This window comes from Pan paniscus, chromosome 4 (assembly GCF_029289425.2).
Source record: "Pan paniscus chromosome 4, NHGRI_mPanPan1-v2.0_pri, whole genome shotgun sequence".
In the NCBI taxonomy this organism is placed as follows: Eukaryota; Metazoa; Chordata; class Mammalia; order Primates; family Hominidae; genus Pan; species Pan paniscus.
Genome location: NC_073253.2, coordinates 76,645,256 through 76,665,315, shown reverse-complemented (window position 1 = coordinate 76,665,315; position 20,060 = coordinate 76,645,256). Strand labels below are relative to the sequence as shown.

The 20,060-nt window shown below is 39.8% G+C and overlaps 1 protein-coding gene across 1 annotated transcript in view; it reads right to left on the bottom strand.

Moving 5' to 3' along the window:
- The window catches only part of ADAMTS12 (ADAM metallopeptidase with thrombospondin type 1 motif 12), a 384,174-nt gene that overhangs the window by 118,842 nt on the left and 245,272 nt on the right, over window positions 1–20,060 (bottom strand). Inside the window, exons 6-10 of the mRNA XM_003818504.6 lie at window positions 19,815–19,939; window positions 16,084–16,233; window positions 7,480–7,623; window positions 6,748–6,892; window positions 1,344–1,436 (exon numbers count right to left, since the gene is read on the bottom strand). Of these exons, the coding sequence (XP_003818552.3) occupies window positions 1,344–1,436; window positions 6,748–6,892; window positions 7,480–7,623; window positions 16,084–16,233; window positions 19,815–19,939 (657 nt within the window). The remainder of the gene's footprint in view (window positions 1–1,343; window positions 1,437–6,747; window positions 6,893–7,479; window positions 7,624–16,083; window positions 16,234–19,814; window positions 19,940–20,060) is intronic.

Here is a 20,060-nt window from a genome sequence, read left to right as displayed (position 1 = left end):
CCCAATTCTCTGCAAGCAAGCCAGCTTTCTACAGTCACATATCAGATGTAAAACAAACTGGGGCTCATATAAGTTTCTGCCAAGAGTCTTGGGTTTTAGAATCAGAGAGTTTCAAGAATGGAAGGAAACTTTATGTTGCCTAATCACACAGGTGCTACACAGTGTGGTTGGCAGATTGAGCACGAGAATGTAAATCAACATACTACTTTTTTCATTGAGAAAGTCTTGTTATGAAAAGCATGTCAGCTTAGTATGCTTAGCAACATAGTTGCTTAGTAACATAGTTGATTTGCTTTCTGGTGCATGATCCTTATCTTGTTGCAAACCACAATAGTTCACAGACTGGCACAGTGAATAGCACTTCTTTATAGCTCTCTGGGAACTTAATGACTGCAACAGAGAACTCATCCGCTGCAAAAAGTCAATTTCACTGCCAAAACACACTAGCTGTTAGGAAGTTCTTCATTACATCAAGACAAAAATTCCACTTTCTTTTAACTCTACCCATTGTTTACAGCTCTGGCCTTTCAAGCAACTAAGAAAAAATCCACTCTCTCCCCTCTTCAAGGCAATCCTTCCACGACTATCGGTTTAGGAGAGTAAATATACAAAAATGAAAACAAAGGGAAATGCTATGTGGTTGTCGTGAATAACCACATTTCCTGGAGGATTTGGACATGTTTTATTGTCTGATATCCTTTTTTTCCTCTTGTGTTTTTTCTGGCCACAGTGTATTTTGCCCGAGTTCTGTAATCTCAGTGAGGGGTCCTGCCACACTCAAGCTGCATAAAGACGCCCACTAAACATGTAAGCTCTAGGCCCACAAGAAACCCAGCCTAGAGGATGTCAAACCTCTCTGTGTTCTGTGGTGTCTGATTTGCCTGCTTAGTAAAGTAGCAGAACTTCAAGAAATGCAGTCATGTCAGAAGATGAGAAAGAAGATGATAAGTGGCCTAAATCCTGCATTTTTGGGAAGAAGAAGCCGCTGGCTTATCCTTTTCAATCTTCCATATGAGAGAAAAAAAGTCAAAAGGAAGGCTGATAATAAGCCTAGGAAATGTTGACCACAAACTCCATAGAAATTCATCAGGGAAAGATGAAACAGATGTTTTACAAGTGAAGTGTGAAACTGGACCTCAGCCCTCCCTCCTTAACTACCTGCTCCCAATGCAGGTTCACCAGGAGTGGTGGATGTGGGTGATCTCCTCTGGCTGGTCTGACGGTTTGACCTCCATCCACTGCTCTTCCCTTAGAGAGAGTTGCCCTCTAGGGCCTTCTCCTCAGCTCCTCCCAAGAACTCTGCCCACCGCCCTCCCACCTCATTCCTCGGCCTGACGCATCACCTTCTTCTCACCACATTGAGTTCCATCTGCAGCAGCGTCCAGCTTAGAGCGACAAAAGCCCTTCACGGAGCACCACAGTGTCTGGCAGACGTTCTAGAAAACAAATTGCACTTCTTTTGTATTTTCAAAACCTGCCACAAAGCATTTCTATAGTTACAGTAAAATATGCACACTCATCCACACACTCACAATAAATGCCACTGTTGTTAGTGACTAAGAGTGACAGAAAGCAATCATTAGAGTTTTCAGTTCAAGCTTAACTTGGACTTTGTCATCATTCATAAACAATGGTCTATAGATCATACTAGGTAATATGGAAATGAGGGATAAAACCTATTTTCTAAGGGTTGAGATGGTCATTTCTATATGTTTGGCACAATATCCAGCCCTCATTGCTCTTGGGAAAGGTAACTGGTGATCATCTATGAAAGGTAAATCTAAACTGTGGCTGGAAGGCAACCTGATTACTAACAGTTGGGGGTGGTTATAACTTGAGCCTGCTCAGTGAAGAAAATGGAAACTCTTCCATCTAGAAAGCCTCAGCTTGTTCACTTATTACCTTAAGTAGTCAGCTGGTTTCAGTTTCCAGGAAGAGAGCTGCATATTCCTTCTTATTTCTACCCTTATGGGGATAAAGGAAGGTTGGCAGGATTCTCAGATGCCATCTGAAATGGCTTAGCTGCTTCCATCTATCTATCAGTATTTTTTTCTGTCTATTCATCTTCCATAGTTCTATCCACTTATTGTGTTCTACACTGCATGTGTTTTTTCATTATATGACTTGATATTTTAAGCCATTTTAGAAAATTATCAATCTTTCTCTCTCTAAATTTTGCCTCTCCTTTCTCTCCTTTTGGAACCCGTAATTGTTGTTGATAGACCTTCTTATTCTGTACTTTGTGTTTCAACCTCACTTTCATATTCCTCATCTCTCAATCTTGTTGTATATGAAAACCAAAGAAACTTTCTCCTCCATCACACACCCCTAAGAAGCACCCAAGTGGGAAGGGAAGTAATTTTCTCAGCTCTAAATTCCATTTGATTGATTTTCTTTTCAACCATGTCAAGTCTGCTATTTAATCCATCCACTGAATTTTTAAGTCAATAACCACACTTTCCATTTCCAGAAGTTATATTTATTCTTCCTCATATCTGCCTTACATATATCCTATGGTTCTTTTTTCTCATGTACAATTCATTCTTATATATTTATTTTATTATCCCTATATAAAAATTCAATTTTTGAAAGTTCTTAAGGGCTTGTTAAGGGCTTCTTAAGGGCTTCAGCTCACTTAGCTGAAGATAGACTACATTAGATTTTTGAATTAGAGGCTGAATTATGAACTCATCTGAAGGGTGGCTTTTTTTTTTGACAGAGTCTCACTTTGTCATCCAGGCTGGAGTGCAGTGGTGCCATCTCGGCTCACTGCAAGCTCTGCCTCCTGGGTTCACGCCATTCTCCTGCCTCAGCCTACTGAGTAGCTGGGACTGCAGACACCTGCCTCCACGCCCGGCTAATTTTTTGTATCTGTAGTAGAGATGGGGTTTCACAGTGTTAGCCAGGATGGTCTTGATCTCCTGACCTCGTGATCTGCCCACCTTGGCCTCCCAAAGTGCTGGGATTACAGGCGTAAGCCACCATACCTGGCCTAGGGTGGCTTTATCTATTGGAGTTTCATGCCACCTTGGTTGAGTGTTGGTTCCTCTGGGCCAGTTTCACCTTTATTTCCAGGCATCCATGGTATCTCCAGGACAAATGTTTTATTTATTATTATTATTATTATTATTGCATGAAGGCACTCAGGCTATAAGGGGTACAGATTTAAACTCTAGATTAGCATGAGCATGGCCCATAGTAAAGAATTTCCAGGTGAGAAAGTTATTCACCAGTATTTCCACACACACCCCACTGCCCCACTAGAAACTAGGCTGAGATAAAAGATGCTTCTCTGTCATCTCTCTTTCCTTTTGGTTGATTTCTTCTAGCTCATCCTTTCATTGAAGCACAACTCTTTGAGAATCGCAGCTTCATGCAAAGGTCTCAGTTCTAAATCCTGGCCCTGGTCAAGGAGAATACATCATTGTCTCTTCCAATGTGGAAGCGAAAACCCACATAACCCTTTTGTTATCTCCACTTCAGCCTCAATATCTGTTCATGCTTATCACTCCCTCTTTTATTTTTTTTCCTTCTTTCCGAGGATTTCTTTTACTTTAAGTTCACTGAGCATTTAGAAAGGATGATGTGCTAGGCGAATGGTACACAGAAACTTTGTACTATTTTTTTCAATTTTTTGGAGTTTAAACTATTTCAAAATAAAAAGTTATAACATGGATAATGATACATTTTCTGGTAATTTAGGGTGTTGTTAACATGGAAAATGATGAGGTTATCTTGGCTGCCATATAAAGAGATCTGAAGTCTTCATTCACTTATCTGTTGAGTGCCTACTATGTGCTAGGCATTGCTGAGTGTCAGGGATAAAAATTTCCTCACAGAGCTCACATGGTAGGAGAGGAGATAGTCTAGTAAACAAAAACCTAAAATATAGTCTAATAAAGCTTTGACACAGGAAATTCAGGATAGGATATAAAAGAATATTTAAGCTGAGGCTCAAATGATGAGCAGAAGGGATGGTTCCAAGGAACCACTGTGCAGGGTTCTAGAGGTTGTGGAGAACCCAGCACTTTCAGAGAATGGAGGCTGTTCACGACAGATAAACATGGATTGCAAAAGAGGAGCTGACCAGAGATAACTTGGGTGTCCTGTTTCTAGTAAACAACGGGATACCCTGGAAAACGCTTACCTCTATAAATCTTCTAAAATCATGCATAATATATTTTAAATATTTTAAGTGCATCCTTGAGTCACCAAGAAAGTAAGGAAACCCCCTGAAGGCTAAAAATGTAGCAGAAATGTTAATCTGGAGATGCAAACCTAGTTACTTAGGTCTTCGATTTATTAGTCACTTAGATACTGGAGACAATGCGTAGGGCCTATGTAAGGTAGGAAGTTGGAGACCTTCATATAAGGCCTTGAGTGAAAGGGTGACCTGAAATCTAGGTACACAGAAAACTTGTCTCATTTGACTTTAACTCTAGAAGGAGTGGTCAAATGTTACTCCTGAGAGTTGGTAACCACACTTGCCCCCATGCTGCTCATGAAGTCAACACAACATCAAATCAGTAACATTTTAAATTGACCCAGAGATAGAACTGAAAATTTTCGGTGAAAGAATGTGCCAGCCATCTGAACCCTAAAGGAAAACCTGACATAAAGTTTTATAACTAAAGGCTCACAATAAAAGCAAAAATCACAAAACGAAATAACACGTAATATGTGAAAAAACCCCAAACAGGAGAAACAGATGCACATAGACTCTGAACACTGAAATTACTCAGTATAAATTGCAAAACAAATATGTCACATATTATTAAAGAAATAAAAGATTACATCAAAAGTTTAAAATTAGGAACGAAATACCATGAAAGTGAGAGAAAATTCAGAAAAATAACCAAATAGACTTTTATAAATAAAAATATGATAAATGAGATTAAAAAGTCAATAGGTTAAATATGCATAATTGGACAAATCTGAAGACAGAACTAGTGAACTAGAAGATAAAGATACATGATATAAAATACAGAGACACAAAGAGAAGAAAATATGAAGGAGAGGTTTCCCAGATAGGAAAGATTAGTGATTAAATTCCATATACATATAATCAGTAGCAAATTAGAGAGTGAAGGGCTAAAACAATATTCTAAAACATAAGGCCAGAGAGCAAGAGGAGAGCGAATGAAGCCTCTTCTTAAGCCATTTTAGGAAATTTGTACTTTATTGCAAGAAAATAGGAAGGCCATGAGATATTCTACTCACAGGGGAGTATTTATAAATCCATTTATAAATGGATTTCCATTTATAAAGGTTACTTAGGCTGCATTTTAGAAAATGAATCAGAGTTGAGGGGAAGCGTTCAGATTCTACCAATCAGGGAACTGCTATAGTCATCTAGGAACAGGTGGATTTTAGAAATATTTAGGCTGGGCACAGTGGTTCATTCTTGTAATCCCAGCACTTTGGGAGGCCAAGGCGGGTGGATCACCTGAAGTCAGGAGTTCGAGACCAGCCTGACCAATATGGTGAAACACCATCTCTACTGAAAATACAAAAATTAGCTGGCCCTGTTGGTGCATACCCATAATCCCAGCTACTTGGGAGGCTGAGGTACGAGAATTGCTTGAACTGGGGAGGCAGAGGTTGCAGTGAGCCAAGATCATGCCACTGCACTCCAGCCTGGGCGATAGAGAAAGACTCTGTCTCAAACAAACAAACAAACAAAAATTTAGGAGGCAGAATTGGCATAACTTGGTAGCCAGTTAGAAATGAGGGGTGAGGATTTTTGTATCAACTTTACCTTCTCTGTTAAGTTTGCTTGTTCTGTCTAAGCACAGTTATTTACTTTCCCCTTTAAGTTTTTTCTGTTTCATTTTGAATTTATCTCACTGTATTAAAATTTTTATGCCTGCCTCCTCCACCATGAGCTCCTCGAGGGCAGAGACTTTGTCTTATTAATTTTTGAGTGTTTATATTTTCTTCTTATTCAGTACATAGCACAGAATCTGGCAGGGATTCAGCGAGACTTGCCTCGTCAATATGTGTGTGTTAACACAGATACTTTTGCATTATAAGGGATGAGTTCAGAGAGTAGACAATTTCCAAATCACGAAGGACTGCCTCAAAAGGAGCTGGGACTTTATCCTGTGGTCAGCGGGGACCCTAACAGCAGAGTAGACCACGGTTACATTGTGTTTTTAAAAAATAACTTGAGCAACAATTTGAATAGGAGGGAGACTAGGTAGGAGATAATTACGATAGCAAGGAAAGATGATGAGAGACTGAATTGAGGCAGTGACAGTGGTAATGAAGAAGATAGAACAGAGCTACAGATTCTTCAGAAGGTACGGTGTCAAATCCTGAATTATTATTTGGACGTTGAAAATAAACAAGAAGAATGAATTGGTGAATAAATCCTACTTCTAACTTGGGAGCTGCTGGTACTCTTCAGCCAGATGTGAAATTCAAGAAAGGGAGCAATTTTAGGGATTAAGTTGGTTGCTATGGAGTCTGCAGGTGTGAATCACTGTGAATCCTGAAAATCACTATGGAACTGTGTCAAACACCACCCAGTTGCAATGGAATATAGGCTTCGTAGAATACCAAGGTGGCAATGTCAAGGCATGTTATTCCAGCTTAATTGTTTTCCCTTACAGACACACCTTGCCTTAAATATAAAGTTTCTATTTCTGTGTCTGGATGTTCAGATTTCCAAATATTGTCCTGGCCCTTCCTTCAGCATGCTGGAGATCTGAAGCCCTGCATATACCCACCAAAAGGTACACTTACTTCTACTTCCTGGCAGAAGGTAGCATTGGGTCCATATTGTAGCTGGCACTGGTGGTGAACATCATAGATCACTCCGGGGGCAATGACCTTGGACTTCAAGCCTTTCTTTTTAGGTATGTCATCAAGACAGAACCCCCAGCCTCGGCTGAAAACAAGTTAACAGAAATGAGAGGAGTTGTTTAGGATTCCCTTTACCTTCAGCTTTTCATTCAACAGAAACTTCCCTCTGGTTTACTCTTTGTCCTTTAAGACAACTTTATTATTTACAAGGCAGAGAACTCTCTAGGCCCATCATGGGAGTTATTAAAGAAAATGCAAATCATATCCCACAACATAAGCTTAGTTTATCTAGAAAATACAAGCCATGGTAAAATTAGAAAATCATTATCCTACTCTCAATGAGGTTTGAATGACCACTCTTATCTCTGTTGGGTGTTCCTGCCAGTTCCCAAGGACTTAATTCATAATTGGCTCATAGAAAGCTATTTTGGGGCAGGAGCAATCTGGGATGGGACAGGATGCTCACCTGCCTGTGACCAGAGGGCAGAGCCCATCTAGACCTCAGGATCAGAATGCAGAAGTGAAATCCGCCCCTTCTGATGCCACCCTGACATGGTGGCCTGTGGGATGGAATCCAGCCTTTTCCAGGCATCAGCTTCTCTGTGTAAAACTCAATGCAGCTCCCAATTTAAAGAGACCCAGGTGAGGGCATCATGAGACACTGTCACTTACTCCAAGAAGCGGGTGATGTACTCCTCGCTGCACTTGGACCATGTCAGCGGAGTGGGATCGTACTGGAGCTGGCGGGACATGATGTACGGATGTCTGCCCACAGGCTCACAGTCATTTTCTTTCCCATCATGCTGGATGCCGAAGCTGGCAGGGAAGAACCAAGCACAAGAAGAGCCAGCAGGCAGGCATTAAACAGGAAGAAAAACCATAGTTTCCCTAAGAGCGTAATAACTCACAGACAGCCACATTTGTACAGAAGGCAACTGTTTGCAAAGTGAGACTTTGAAGTTGGAGGGGCATAGCTAATTTTCAAATGAAAAAGGACAGGGAGCATTGTAGGTATGCTTTACCTCAAATATGCATCCATGGGAGTCATGCAGCTAATTCAGAAACTTCTGCTTGGCAGAAGGCTAAGAGCTCTGTCTGGCTTTCTTTCTATGAATCAGGAGTCAGGAAGGCAAATCCTGCCCCCAGCTATTTGCTTTCTCCTGCTGCAGCAACCACAGTGCACAGCACAAAAGAACAAAACCTTCCTTCTCCCTTTTCATCAGAATTTAAGAGACAGCATGAAAGGAGAAGCCTCTGGGAGACTTTGTCAAAGCCTACAAGCTTTGAGGGATCAATGTCTTTCTACTATTGCTACAGGAGTCCTCCTAATTCAGTGGTAACAGCAGGATTAAGACAGATGATCTGTATTTGAACTCCAGCCTTGCCACTTAAATGACCTGTAAATCATTAAAACTTGCCTCATTTTCTTCTCCTAGAAGATGGGGTAGTCATCCTAGTGCTACAATGAGATCTGAATAGAATAAAGTTTGAAAACAATTTAACAGGGTACCTGACAGATAATAAGGGCTTCACAAAGGATAGAATTTTTTTAAAAAAACATTCTTGTTTTCTTTTTATCATGATCTAGCTTATTTTCCTTTTCCATATGAAAAAGTTTAGACTTTGAGATTTGTCAACAATCATATAGCTTGTTAGTGGTAAAACTAGGTTTCAGACACAGATCTTTGTGCTCCTAACACAGTACTCTTGTCCATGTGTCACTTGGTCTGTTCCCTGACCTTCCACTGCCAGGGCTGACCCAGTGAAGCAGCCTTTAAGGGCCTTGAAAAGCTTAACCATCCACCATGGCACGAGGGTGCCTAGGGAAGAAGACAATTCAGAAGCCTTTGTTTATAAGCCACGTTCTCAAGATCACCCAAAGACGTTTTCTGAGATTCCCAGAACTCTCTCCACTGGGGTGGACTTTGAGACACTAGACATTTAAACCTGGAGACATTGGCTTAAATTTCTAAATCTGTATGACCTTTTACTCTTTGTAGTGAAATTCAACTCGTCTGACTGGGAAGCTCATATCCAACTTTAATGAAACCTTCTGATCAGTATTAGCAACTCTTGCTGAGAAGAGTCTTTGGGGGATTTGGAGATTTTCTTGTGTTTTCATGCATTATGGTATTATCAATGTACTTAACAAACTCTAATCACATTCCACATGAATATAAAACTCACAAAGAAGTCAGAGAATCAATGTACAAAGAATGTGGTTCAACGAAAGCTTCCTTCTGAGCAGGTTTTCCCTAGCCTGCTACAAATCCAGCCCCACCCAGATCATGAAGTACTCTACAAGTTTGACTGTTCAGTAGTTAAAATCCTAAACTGCAAGCAAGGTTCTAAAAACCTACATGAATAATGATCTTCTTAGCTGTGGATATGTCGCTACACCAAGCCATATAATCTAGGGCCCTCACAAATAGATTTTTAAGTTTTCTCTCAAAATAAAAGTAAAATTATTCACTTGGGTGATAGCACAAGTTACTTTCTCTTTTGTATTATACACAATCAGTGATGAAACAAACAAGTGTGCAAAAAACAAAGGGATATCTTTGTTATTAAACTATGATGGGTGTCTTCTTGGGATATTGTTTTAATATATTTTTCTCCTTATGGTCTGTCCCAGGCCATTTCGTTGATCTCGCCAATGTTTCTTAGTTTGGTCCACAGCTAATTAGAATTATACAACTAAAAAAGAAGTACCTGAGAGGCACCTTAACAGTTTTTTTCTCTTCTTTATTTTTATAAGTTTGGGGGATACATGTGCAGGTCTTTTACATAGATACATTGCATAACACTGAGGTTTGGGCTTCTAGTGTACCTATCACCCAAATGGTGAACGTTGTACCCAGTAGGTAACTTTTCAACTCATTCTCCTCCCACTCTCCCCAGCTTTTGGAGTCCCCAGTGTCTATAATTTCCCTCTGTATGTCTATACATACTCATTGTTTAGCTCCCACTTGTAAGTGAGAATATGAGGTATTTGATTTTCTAAGTTATTTCACTTAGGATAATGGTCTCCAACTCCATCTATGTTGCTGCGCAAGACATGATTTCATTCTTTTTTATGGCAGTGTAGTATTCTGTGGTCTATATATACCACATTTTCATTATCCAGTCATCTGTTGGTTGATTCCTGACTTTGCCATTGTGAATAGTGCTGCAATAAACATACGAGTGCAGGTATCTTTTTTACACAATAATTTCTCTTCCTTTGGGTACCTAACCAGTAGTGGGATTGCTGGGTCGAATGATAGCTCTAGTTTTAGCTCTTGAGAAACCTCCATACTGTTTCCCATAGAGTTTGTGCTAATTTATATTTCCAACCACGGTGGTGTATAAGCATTCTCTTTTCTCCACATCCTTGCCAATAGCTGTCCTTTTTTGATTTTTTGAATAATACTCATTCTGATTGGTGTGAGATAATACCTCACTGTGGTTTTAATTTGCATCTCTCTGATAATTAGTGATGTTGAGGATTTTTTATATGTTTATTGGCCACTTTTGTGTCTTCTTTTGAAAAATGTCTGTTCTTATCCTATTCCTACTTTTTAATGGGGTTGTTTATTTTTTCTTGTTCAGTTGTTTGAATTCCTAATAGATTCTCGATATTAGTCCTTTGTCAGATGTATAGTTTACATATGTTTTCTCCACTCTGTGGGTTGTCTGTTTACTCCACTGATTATTTCTTTTGCTGTGTAGAAGCTTTTTTGTTTAATTAAGTCCCATTTGGTTATTTTTTGTTTTGCTGCATTTGCTTTTAAGGTCTTAGCCATAAATTCTTTGCCTGGACCAAAAGAGTTTCTTTCTTCTAGGATTTTTGTAGTTTCAGGACTTACATTTAGGTCTTCGATCAATCTTGAGTTAGTTTCTGTATGTGGTGAGAGATAGGGGTCCAGTTTCATTCTTCTGCGTGTGGCTATCCAATTTTGCCAGCACCATTTATTAAACATGGTGTCCTTTCCCCATTGTATATTTCTGTAGACTTAGTCAAAGATCAGTTCTCTCATTGTATATGGGGTCCCCCACATACACAATGATGTTACTTGCAAACAGGGATAGTTTTGTTTCTTTCTTTCCCATATGTATGCTTTTTATTTCCTTTCCTTGTCTTATTGTACTGGCTGCAACTATTAGTACTATGTTGAATAAGAAGTGGTGAGAATGGACATCGTTGTCTTGTTTTTGATCTTAGGGGAAACATATTCAGTGATCTAGCATTAAGTATAATATTAGGTTTAAATTTTTTGAAGATGTTCTTTATCAAGTTGAGGAAATTTCAGTTTCTGAGTGTTTTTATGATGAATAGATGTCAAATTTTGTCAAATGTTTTATCTACTAAAATTAATATTAATATAATCATGTGGTTTCTCTTGTTTAGCCTGTTACAATGGTGGATTATGCTGATTTTCAAATATTGAGCCAGCTTTGCATCCCTGAACTAAATCCCACTTGGTCATTGTGTCTAATTCTTTTTTTCTTATATTGCTGAATTCTACCTGCTAATATTTTGTTAATTTTTTTACATCTATATTCCTGAAGGATATTGTTCTTTAGTTTTCTCTTTTGCATTGTCTTTGTCTGAAATTAGTGCCAGGGTAATACTAGCTGCATAAAATGAATTAGAAAGTTTTCCCTTCTCATCCACTTTATTTGGTTTATGATTCTTGGTTGTCGACAGGTCTTTTCTTTTAACATTGAAAAATATTGCACCACTTCTTTGGGCTTTCATTGTTTCTGATGAGAAATCCACTGTCACTCGAATAGTTTCCCTCCTATAGATGGGGTATCATTTCTCTCTTGAGCTTTGAAGATTTTCCTTTCTCTTTAGATTTCAGAAGTTTAATTATGATAGGCCTGGGCATGGATTTTCTTTGGGTTTAACCTGGTTGAGTTTCTCTCACCTTCTTAAATATGTGGGTTTATGTCTCATCCAATTTGCAGAATTTTCAGCCATTTGTTCTCTGAGCACTTTTTCAATGCCATTGTCTTTTTCCTCTCTTTCTGAGGCTCCAATGACATGAACGTAAGATCTTTTGTTATATTCTCACGGGTCTCTGAAGCTCTGTTCAATTTCTTTTAGTCTCTTTCTCTTTGCTCATACAGATTACATAATTTCTATTGTTCTATTTTCTAGGTCATTAATTCTTTCCTCTTTCTCATCCATTCTACTGTTGAGCCCTAGTGTTCACTGAGCTTTTTATTTACATTATTGCATTTTTCAGTTCTACATGTTTGACTCTTCTTCATGTCTTTTATTTCTTAGCTGACACATTATTTTTTCATTTGTTTAAAGGTTGCTGGTAATTGCTCATTGAAACTTTTTCACCATGGCCGCTTTGAAATATTTGTCAGCTAATTCTAAAATCTGTCATCTCTTGACATTCTTTTTTTTCATTCAGTTTGAGATATTCTGGTTCTTGGTATAATGAGTGATTTATATTGAAACCTGGAGGTTTTTATATTATGTTATGGATTGTATTTAAATCTTCAGTTTTAGCTTGCTTTTCTGACACTACTCTGGAGGGGAAGGGAGTGGGGCCACTGCTTCAATACTGCCAAGCCTTTATAGGTACCTGAGTTGTCAAAGGGATGGCTCCTTGTTACTGTCTAGGGGTGGATGAAATTTCTGGCTCCCCATGTAATCTGTCCTGACACCACAGGGGTGGGGCTAGGGGAGCCCTCATTACTGGCCTGTAGGGATCAAAGTCTTAGTCCCTAACTGGTCTTTTTGACACTACCCAAGTAGTGGTGTTTGATGCTTTGTTATAGCTTCACACAGATGCAAGTCTAGGCTTCCCACTCAGACTTTGCTAGCATAGAGCCACAGTTTTACAGTTTTTTCTTTCCTTTGCTGTTCACCTGGAGTGGAAGAGTTACTGTCTAAAATTTTCTGCCTTGTTAGACTGTCCCTCTCCTACTCCTTTGGATAGAGAGAACAGGCGTATGTGGGTGATTTTGTGTGTGCTTGTGTGTGTGTGTGTGTTTGTATTTCCAGGTTGTTGCCATCATCAGTTCCAAGTCTGGCATATATGAGAGAAAAGAAAAGCCAGGGAATTCACCACCATGTCACTCTTCAGGTTCTGTGGTCCTCAGCCTGTCTTCCTTCTCTCCATCTTTCAGTCTTCCTATGTTTGTTTTTGATATAGTGTTCAGTGTTTTTCATCATACTTAGTAGACGGCATATGGAAAAGTATGTATATTTTATCTTCCATGGCTTATAACTTTCTAAGGGGCAGCATTTAATGCCCCTGAGTAAGTTATTGGTAACAGATGCTACTGGTACCTGTTCATAGACTCACTACTAGCTGCCTTCCAGCTGTTACTATATGCATCTCTTTACCTGGGATTTCTCCAGAGCCAATTAGACTGCTCTGCTGAAAGTATCAAGGAATTATTAATAACAACCTCTGGGAACAGCCTCTAACCAACAGCTTAAGGGTGTTGGTATATAAAACAGCCCAGTTCTTCTCACGTTGGGTAGGGTAACTCTGAAACGTGTGTTGTATACCGTTCTTGGAGTTTGTCCATGGGATTAAGGTTCAACTGCTCAGAGTGGAAGCTGAGATAATGAATTGTTTATTGTCTAACTTCCCTGTTCTCTTTTACACCCTACTACCCTACTGGTATTTCCTTTACCTTCCACATAAATTAATTGCTCTCAAATCCTTGTCTCGGGGTTGACTTTTTTTTTTTAGTTTTATTTATTTATTTTTATTTTATTTTATTTTATTTTTTTATTTTATTTTACTTTAAGTTCTGGGATACATGTGCAGAATGTGCAGGTTTGTTACATAAGTATACATGTGCCATGGTGGTTTGCTGCACCCATCAACTCATCATCTAGATTTTAAGCCTAGATTATGCATTAGGTATGCCCCGAATGCTATCTCTCCCCTTTCCCCTGAACCCCGACAGGCCCCAGTGTGTGATGTTCCCCTCCCTGTATTCATGTGTTCTCACTGTTCAACTCCCACTTATGAGTGGGAATATGAGGTATTTGGTTTTCTGTTCCTGTGTTAGTTTGCTGAGAATAATGGCTTTCTGAATAAACTCAAAGACGGTTCTCTAGTTCTGCCTTCAGTGTTCTTTAATTCTTTTACTTAGAAACTTGATAATTAGTTAGAGGTTTTTTTAGGAGCTAGATCCTCACTTTCTTCCTGCATAATTGAAATAGAACAATAATAACAACAAAAGCATAGGATAAAGAAACCTTACAGTAGTTTTATTTCCACAATGCATCAGATAGTTCTGAACGAGTGTTCAGTTTAAACTTACTACAATATCAAAGTGATTCAGGTAGTGACTCAGTTCTAGTCTGTTAAATAATCCACCACTCCCAATAACTATTAAACATCTACCACTAATATTTGTTTTTAAGTGTTCAGGGAAATTGTGCCCAAGTAATGTTACCATGAGGTTCTTAACTTTATTAGAGAAAATTTGAAATCTGAAAGGAGGATCATACTTGCCCTTAGCTTTGTTTACTTAGGTGGCCTTCCTTACAAAGGTGAAGTGTCCATGCCCAGGAAGTTAAGTCAATGATTGCCTCAAAAATTGGGCAACATTGCTTTTGAAGGACATGCTTAACATATTCTTGTTACAAGATCAGGTTGAACTTGAGGATAGAAAGAATCCTTCCTTGGAACACAAAAAGTGAGGATTCGAAAATGTCTTTTATCAAGCAAAGTCTTTTCCACTTCTCTTTGGTTTGAGTATACCATTGTTGGGATGGCTTGAGTGATAACTTCTCAGTTTGACCCAGTTACAGTCACCTAGCATTGTTTGGCCAGCAGGTACTGTTGACATGTCTTGACTGAAGGCCACAGGGGCCATGTCCTTCCACATTTCAGAACTGGGGACTCCTGTCTGTTTGCGCATAACAATAACTTAACATTTTGCCAGGTTTTATTATCGACATGCCAACAACTATGGCCTAGCCTCATCAAGATGGCCAGCTCCCCTGCATCCCTAATTATTATTTAATGAAAGCAAGTCACTTAGCTTCTCTATCTCTGAATTTTTGACAACTAAGGATACTGGAATATATCACATTTATAACCAAGGTCTTTTTGGTGAGAATCCAATAAATCACCTTAGATATTGCCTAGTTCAACCTACTCATTTTATAGATGAGGAAACAGGTATAGAGTGGTGAAGGGAATTATCTAAGGTCATAATATTGGTCAATAGAGAAGTCAGAACAACAATTCTCTTTCTCCAATTCTCAAAGCAATGCTCTGGCTTTATAATGTAGGTAAAATTGTTTTAGAAAGTCCAAATGTTATATTAGAAAAATGGTGAGCAAGCCGAAACTGGAGAGGCCAGGCCTGGAATAATTCAGTCTCCAGTGTTTTTTCCAATCCTGCCTCTTTTCTAGTTGTGCACTAAGAATATTCCCCAGCATTTTTCCTTCTTCAAAGGGAGGAGATCCAGGCTGGTGGATACATGACAGGCAGGGGATATAATTCAGCTGTTCATGTGCCTCCCCACCCAGTTTCCTATTAGTATGATGCTCTCTTATTTGTGGTTAGCAAATATAACAGCAAATAAAGTTACAAATAAGCTAAGAACTTTCCTCCATGGAAACCTCTGATATCTGGTGAATTCAGAATCTCATTATATCTTCACTCAAGCATTCTGAAACCTGCCTTCAAGGAATTCACCTAATCAAATTCACACATTTTTGTGAACAACTTGGACATCCAGTTAACTGGTGTTCACATTATAGTCTTTCCAAATTTACAGCAGTTTTCCATTTTTTATTTATTCCATGTCCTCCTTTAATAAACATAAGTAAAACGGGACTAACAGTACCATCTATTTCAAGAGGTTGTTAAGCAGATTCAATGATGCAATGAAAAGCACAATGGCACAAAGTAAGGTGCAAAAATGTTAGGTTTTATGGCTTTTTAGTGATATTAACATTATCATTTCATAAGAACTAACCAAGGGTTATTCCTCAATTAAACAACTGAGTTCAAGCTTATCTCTGCCCTTCCTCCATTCTAATCCAGAGAACTGGAGTGGCCTATTTGGTTCTGTGATGTGTGTGAGTATACATGGTCTGGGCAGTGGAGACATTGGAGCCCATGAGGTGCATTACTATCCCCACTTTACAGATGAAAGCAGAGGTTGAGGAGGGTAAGTCACAAGCCACAGTATAATCTGAGTCTCCTGACCCCCAATTTGAGGTGTGTTCCATTCTCTCTGCTGATATTGACACATGAATATGGAGAGCAAACCTCCCTATCATTGGCCCTTTACCTGTGTCCTAGCTCATGGGCAATTGTGAAAGCCAGAGGGAGTCCCGAATCTTCATTGATGTTACAACTGCGGTGAGGCTGACACATTCCCGAAAGGTGAGACAGGCCCAGGGTCTCGCAGGGGCGATTGAAACCAGCACAGATGTCCTTTCTGAAAGCAGAGAATACAGAAGCTCAGGCGCCCAAAGGAACATCTGGAAAAACCTCCTGGAAAAAAATCTGGGTATAAACTCACATTCAATATGGTCTGTAAAGAATGCTTGGCATTTTTTAAAAAGTCTACATGAATGTAGGCAGCAATTTTGAATTCACTGAGATGATTCTGATTTTACCTATTGATTACTGAATTTCACCAACACAGAATGTGGGAAAATATAGCAAATGTGTTATTTTGAGCTTATTTTGCTCTGGATCTCGGGAGGTCAAATTACATGATTTGGCCAACAAAAGATTTTATTGAAAACTCAAGTTAATTTGAACTTTTAAATAGGGAAGGAACAATCAGCAGTGACTGGAGTTTTTCAAATATGAAAATCCTTTTTAGTCTTTCTGAGGTCTGTGTTCAAAACTCATCTAAGAACTTCTTTTTCCCATTCATGAAAAAGATAGTTGGTCCCATCAACCTATCCAGAGATTTAATACTTGTCTATCCAGCCCCATTCCACTAACAATATTGTGTATATGAGAGAATGCATGCCTGTGTGTGCATGTACACCTAGAATCTCAGAAAATACTAATTATGGCTTTTAAATAGAAAAAACATGCTCCCATAAACTGGTAGAGATTATTTCAATCACGGACAAGACTTTTGAAAGAGTCACTAATTAGTCACTAGGTTTTCTTTAGCACAAAAGGAGCTCTTTGCCAAGAGGGACTAGCAGAAATGGCCACAGTGTTATGAGCTCTAGTTAATTGAACACCAGCAGCTAACGGGGTTTGTGTGGGCACCATTTCTAGCAGCAAATGGTCTGCTTTTTTCATCCATTGGGACATGGAAAAGATCCAGACTTTGAGAACCCATGTGAATCTTCAGTTCTCCAGGTTGCAATGGCTGGGGTAATAGGACAGGAAAGAGCAGGCCCAGTCTCAGTACATGCACCACAAACTCAAATCCGCACTCTCACTAGCAGCAGCAGTTACTGGGGGTTCAGTACTGGAGAGCGAGATTATACAGCCCAGTCATTTACGTAACTTCTAGGTCTGTAAGAGAACCAATCAAACACTTTTCTACCCCTGCTGCAGAATGCACTTGTTATTATTTCATTCAAAAAGTCCAGGTCTGTGTGAAGCTGCTGGAAAAAGATGAATGGTGCTCATTGCTGATCCCCTGACTTTCTCATTTTGATATGGCAGGAGGTCAGGCACATTAAATACTGATTATAGAGTGCCTCTGAAGTGTCCAGCACTAAAGAAAAAAGTGGCTAACAAAAGAATTATAGGAACATGGTTCTTACAGGCCAGCAGCTTAAGCTCTACTTCCACCATGCACTGGGGCCACTATGTAACAGAAAATATGCCTTGGCTTGCAGCAGCCACTAGCTGCACATGTGGAACCCACATTGGGTGTGTTTCGTGCCAAATCTTCCATCTACTGAATGCTGTTCTGTAGAGAACTCTGTTAATGTGGATCTCAGGATAGTCTCTCAGAGGCAAAGCTCAGTCTCATACCTCCCTCCCTTCGTGATCCTACCTATCTTTTCAGGCAAGTGGTTTTCAATGAGGGTGGGTGATTTTGCTCTTCACCCCCTCCTAAGGGACATTTGGCAATGTCTGCAGACAGTTTCAGCTGTCAGAGCTTGGAGGAGAGTGCTACTGACATCTCATGGGTAGAGGCCAGATATGCTGCTAAATATCTTACAATGCACAAGATAGGCCCAACGACAAAGAATCATCAGCCCCAAATATTAATAGTGCTGAGGGTGGGAAATACTGCTATAGAACTTGAAATGCTCTCCACTGTCTAGGAGCTGTTGAGGTTCAACACACTTTTATGCAAACAGACCCCTGTCCTAAGGAAGGAAAGTGACTATAAGAAAAAAAGGAGATCAGATCCTTCGTATTCATATTGGGTAATAGCTAAGTTATGGCTGTTGGGGTCAAACTACCTGGACTTAAGTCCCAATTGTACCCGTTAACAGCAATGAGATTTTGGGCAAGAGACATAACCAAGGTTCAGTTTCCCTATATGTAAAATATGAATGATTAATAGTAGCCAACTACCAGTGTTCTTGTGGGAAGTAAATGGAACAATGGCTGTTCTAATAGACATAGCACAGTGCCTGGTCCATATCAAACATTTCACACATGTAAGCTATCATTAACTCACTCATTTCTTCAGGTGAGAATGACAGGAGCATCTGATTCTGCTCTCAGGGGAAGGAAAGACTTTCTGAGACACAACTTAGTGGGCAATGCCATTCCCTGACTCTGGGGTTCTTCCCTACAGAAGTTTCTGTCTGACTGAAGCCTTCACCTGGCCTCTTGACCAGGTCCTCGGTGTCCCCAGGCTGTCTGCTAGCTCCCCAGAGTCCCCGTGCTTACATTCCACACCCATGCTATTTCCCAGGGGACCTATTGATCAACCCAAGGTGTCTTAGAACCTAATGTACCTACTGTCACAGGCTTATGTCAAAAACTTCCTGTGGGATACATTCACATTTAACCAGCGTTTGAATACCTTCACTCAAAAGAGTGATTCTGATGACTGGAGTTTTGGATCAGGGCAAGGTAGACATTTGGATAGGGTGGGGGCTGATTATCCTTCCTTGTAGGGATTCTACGTATTGAGATGATCTTATCACAGGGACAGATCACAGGGCCAAAATGTTCATGGGCAGCCTATCCTCCAAAGGGACAGTGCACACCAAGGGCCTTTCAGTGCTTGAGGTTCTCTGTGGTTGAAGGGCAGGGCCAAGAGGCCTCCTTTACTATACATACCTGGATTTCTGGACAAATAGGCATAGGGAGCCCAAGAAGAATTTACTTTACCCCATTCTAATATAAGCCCTTCTTTCATCTAGATTAAAATAGTGCCTAGTATATAGTAGGTGCTCAATAAATATTTATTGAATCAATGAGCAAACATAGCCTTCAAAGAGCAAGAGTTGATCAAGAAAGTTCATTGGATTTTTACAGCTATGAGTCCTGGAAGGTTTGATCGTTCTTATTAGCACTATAGGCTCTATTGTGATTAGAACAAAATGATATTTTCATGGGAGAAAGGTGTAACCAAACCAGTCTGCCTACTCAGTGGGGACCTGCTCCTCATATCCTATCCTCAGCATCAAACAGTTAAAAGGTGTACAGATTTCTGTAAAGATATTTCATGTTTCTACATTGGAGAAAAATAAAATAGCAAAGGATTGGAAATCCCACTGGTTAAAAGTAACAAGTGTCTTTAATGAGGCTCTGCAAACAAGCTTCCTGATTGTTTATAGAGCTACATGAAGAAACCAGTTTTAAAAAGGAAATCATCAGTGGGATAGTAAAGAGGCCTGCATTTTGCCAGCAGATGCAGTTTATTAACAAGGAGAGCTTTGTCGTATTAGCAAGTTTGTTAAACTGTTTCCTCTGCTGATAGGGAAGTCAGGCGTTGACTAGATCAAAGACACTGTCTTTACGAGAGCAGCAAAGAATAGTGAGAATGTCATGGGTTTGAACACCTGGTAAGCCTTTCACCTGCCAGCCCTCCCTGCTTTACTGCCCCTGGGTTTCATGTAGTCTCTGGTGTACCTGGTGAGAAGGACAGCCACGTCGTGATGAACAGGATTGAGGTCACTCTTGGGATTGATACTCTTCTGCCACTTGCAGAAGCTAGACAGTGTCTTCTCTGCATGGTGAACTATTTTCAGTCCTTGCTGGAGAAAGAAGAGGAAGAGATTAGCATGGGAGAGCTCACTGTGGTCAGGGACCATTGCATTAGGCATTCATCTCCAGAGGTGTCCAAGTGAGATGAATTCAGGGTGGGTGCATCAGACA